Consider the following 1,292-nt stretch of genomic DNA (forward strand, 5'->3'; position numbering starts at 1 on the left):
TAACACATTCTGTGCTACCCATCAACGGCATGTTCAAGTTTGGCACCATAGCCCCTGCCAACACAATTTAGTGCATTCAGGTTCCTTACAAAGAAAAGAGTAACGATTTGCTATACCTTTATCTTTCTCTGCCCCCTCATCTAAACTTGGACTTGCCTTCCTCTTGGTACTCTTCGCAAAGTTTTCACGGACCCTGATTACAAATTTAGTATTTTAGCACCATCGCGCGTATGATATTGAATTTCACATTACATGTAATTAGATAATTACTTACCAGCCAAAACATTGTCCAGACAAGAAACAGTTTCATTTACCAAACCACCCCCCTCTACCTCGTTTTTCTGAATATAACGCAGAATCTTAACTGTTCCAACTGTCAACATCAATTTCTCTACTGATCTATGTGTCTGAAATAGTTTTTTCTTCCTTTCCTCAGTCAGACTGGTTTCATTCACGAGATATGCATGTAACTTCATTGATCTATCGATCCTACCTTCAGCCCGCTGTGCTAGTTCTTCAAATATCCAATTCCTCCCCTATATACACATTCTGAACATTCAGTATACCATAATAAATCCATTTCATAAACTTAAATCTGGTTTAGTATTTTTACCTTCATGCATGAATCTTTTTTTAAATCGTAAGGTAAGTTCTCAGCATGCTTGATCGATCCTTTTACCTGTCAGCATGCTTTTTTATGTTAGCTGCTACGAAATGTTCATTTATGTAAACCTAGATATCTATCATTTTTATAAAAGTTCATTTCCAGAATGTTCATACAAAAGTTATTAATTATTCATACTGAAACATATATCTTCATTATTCCAAATGTAATACGCCCGCCATCTACTCTGCTGTTTGCCTTCACCAGTGCACTTAGAATTTGTTTATTGTAGTGCTTGATCCTTGGTAAAGCTTTTGGATCTAGTTGAATGAAACCAGTGTCCACCGAGTCGAAATAACGAATCTGTTATACAGAATCCTGTCAGTACATCCACAATTTGAAGATAGCAACCTAGTCTACCTATTGAATTATTAAATTACCTCAAGCAGAGCAGGGCACCCATGTAGTGTGATGTTAAGAAGTGGATTATCCCTGTTCAGTTTCCTTGCACCGCTTATTATCTCATCAATAGCATATTTTCCCCAATTGACATCTTTCAAATCCAGATAGAGTATCACCATCATATAAGAACTCCTCCTGTTGACACAGCATTTTTTCTCCACCGGAACAAGTGTACAGAAAGGTACAGCATTGCAAATGCTCTCTCTGTGCGTGATGCACCTTCTTC

General features: G+C 37.4%; 1 protein-coding gene across 1 annotated transcript; it reads right to left on the minus strand.

Moving 5' to 3' along the window:
• LOC119331392 lies at positions 1-1,286 on the minus strand. The gene is made up of 6 exons (XM_037604546.1): positions 1,045-1,286; positions 803-967; positions 614-679; positions 275-536; positions 117-193; positions 1-54 (listed from the first exon to the last, which is right to left on the minus strand). Exons 1-5 carry the CDS (start codon positions 1,186-1,188, stop codon positions 141-143), a joined length of 690 nt encoding a protein of 229 aa, XP_037460443.1. The 5' UTR covers positions 1,189-1,286; the 3' UTR covers positions 1-54; positions 117-140.
• Between the last annotated feature and the right edge of the window lie 6 nt (positions 1,287-1,292).

This window comes from Triticum dicoccoides, chromosome 7A (genome assembly GCF_002162155.2).
Source record: "Triticum dicoccoides isolate Atlit2015 ecotype Zavitan chromosome 7A, WEW_v2.0, whole genome shotgun sequence".
NCBI lineage: Eukaryota > Viridiplantae > Streptophyta > Magnoliopsida > Poales > Poaceae > Triticum > Triticum dicoccoides.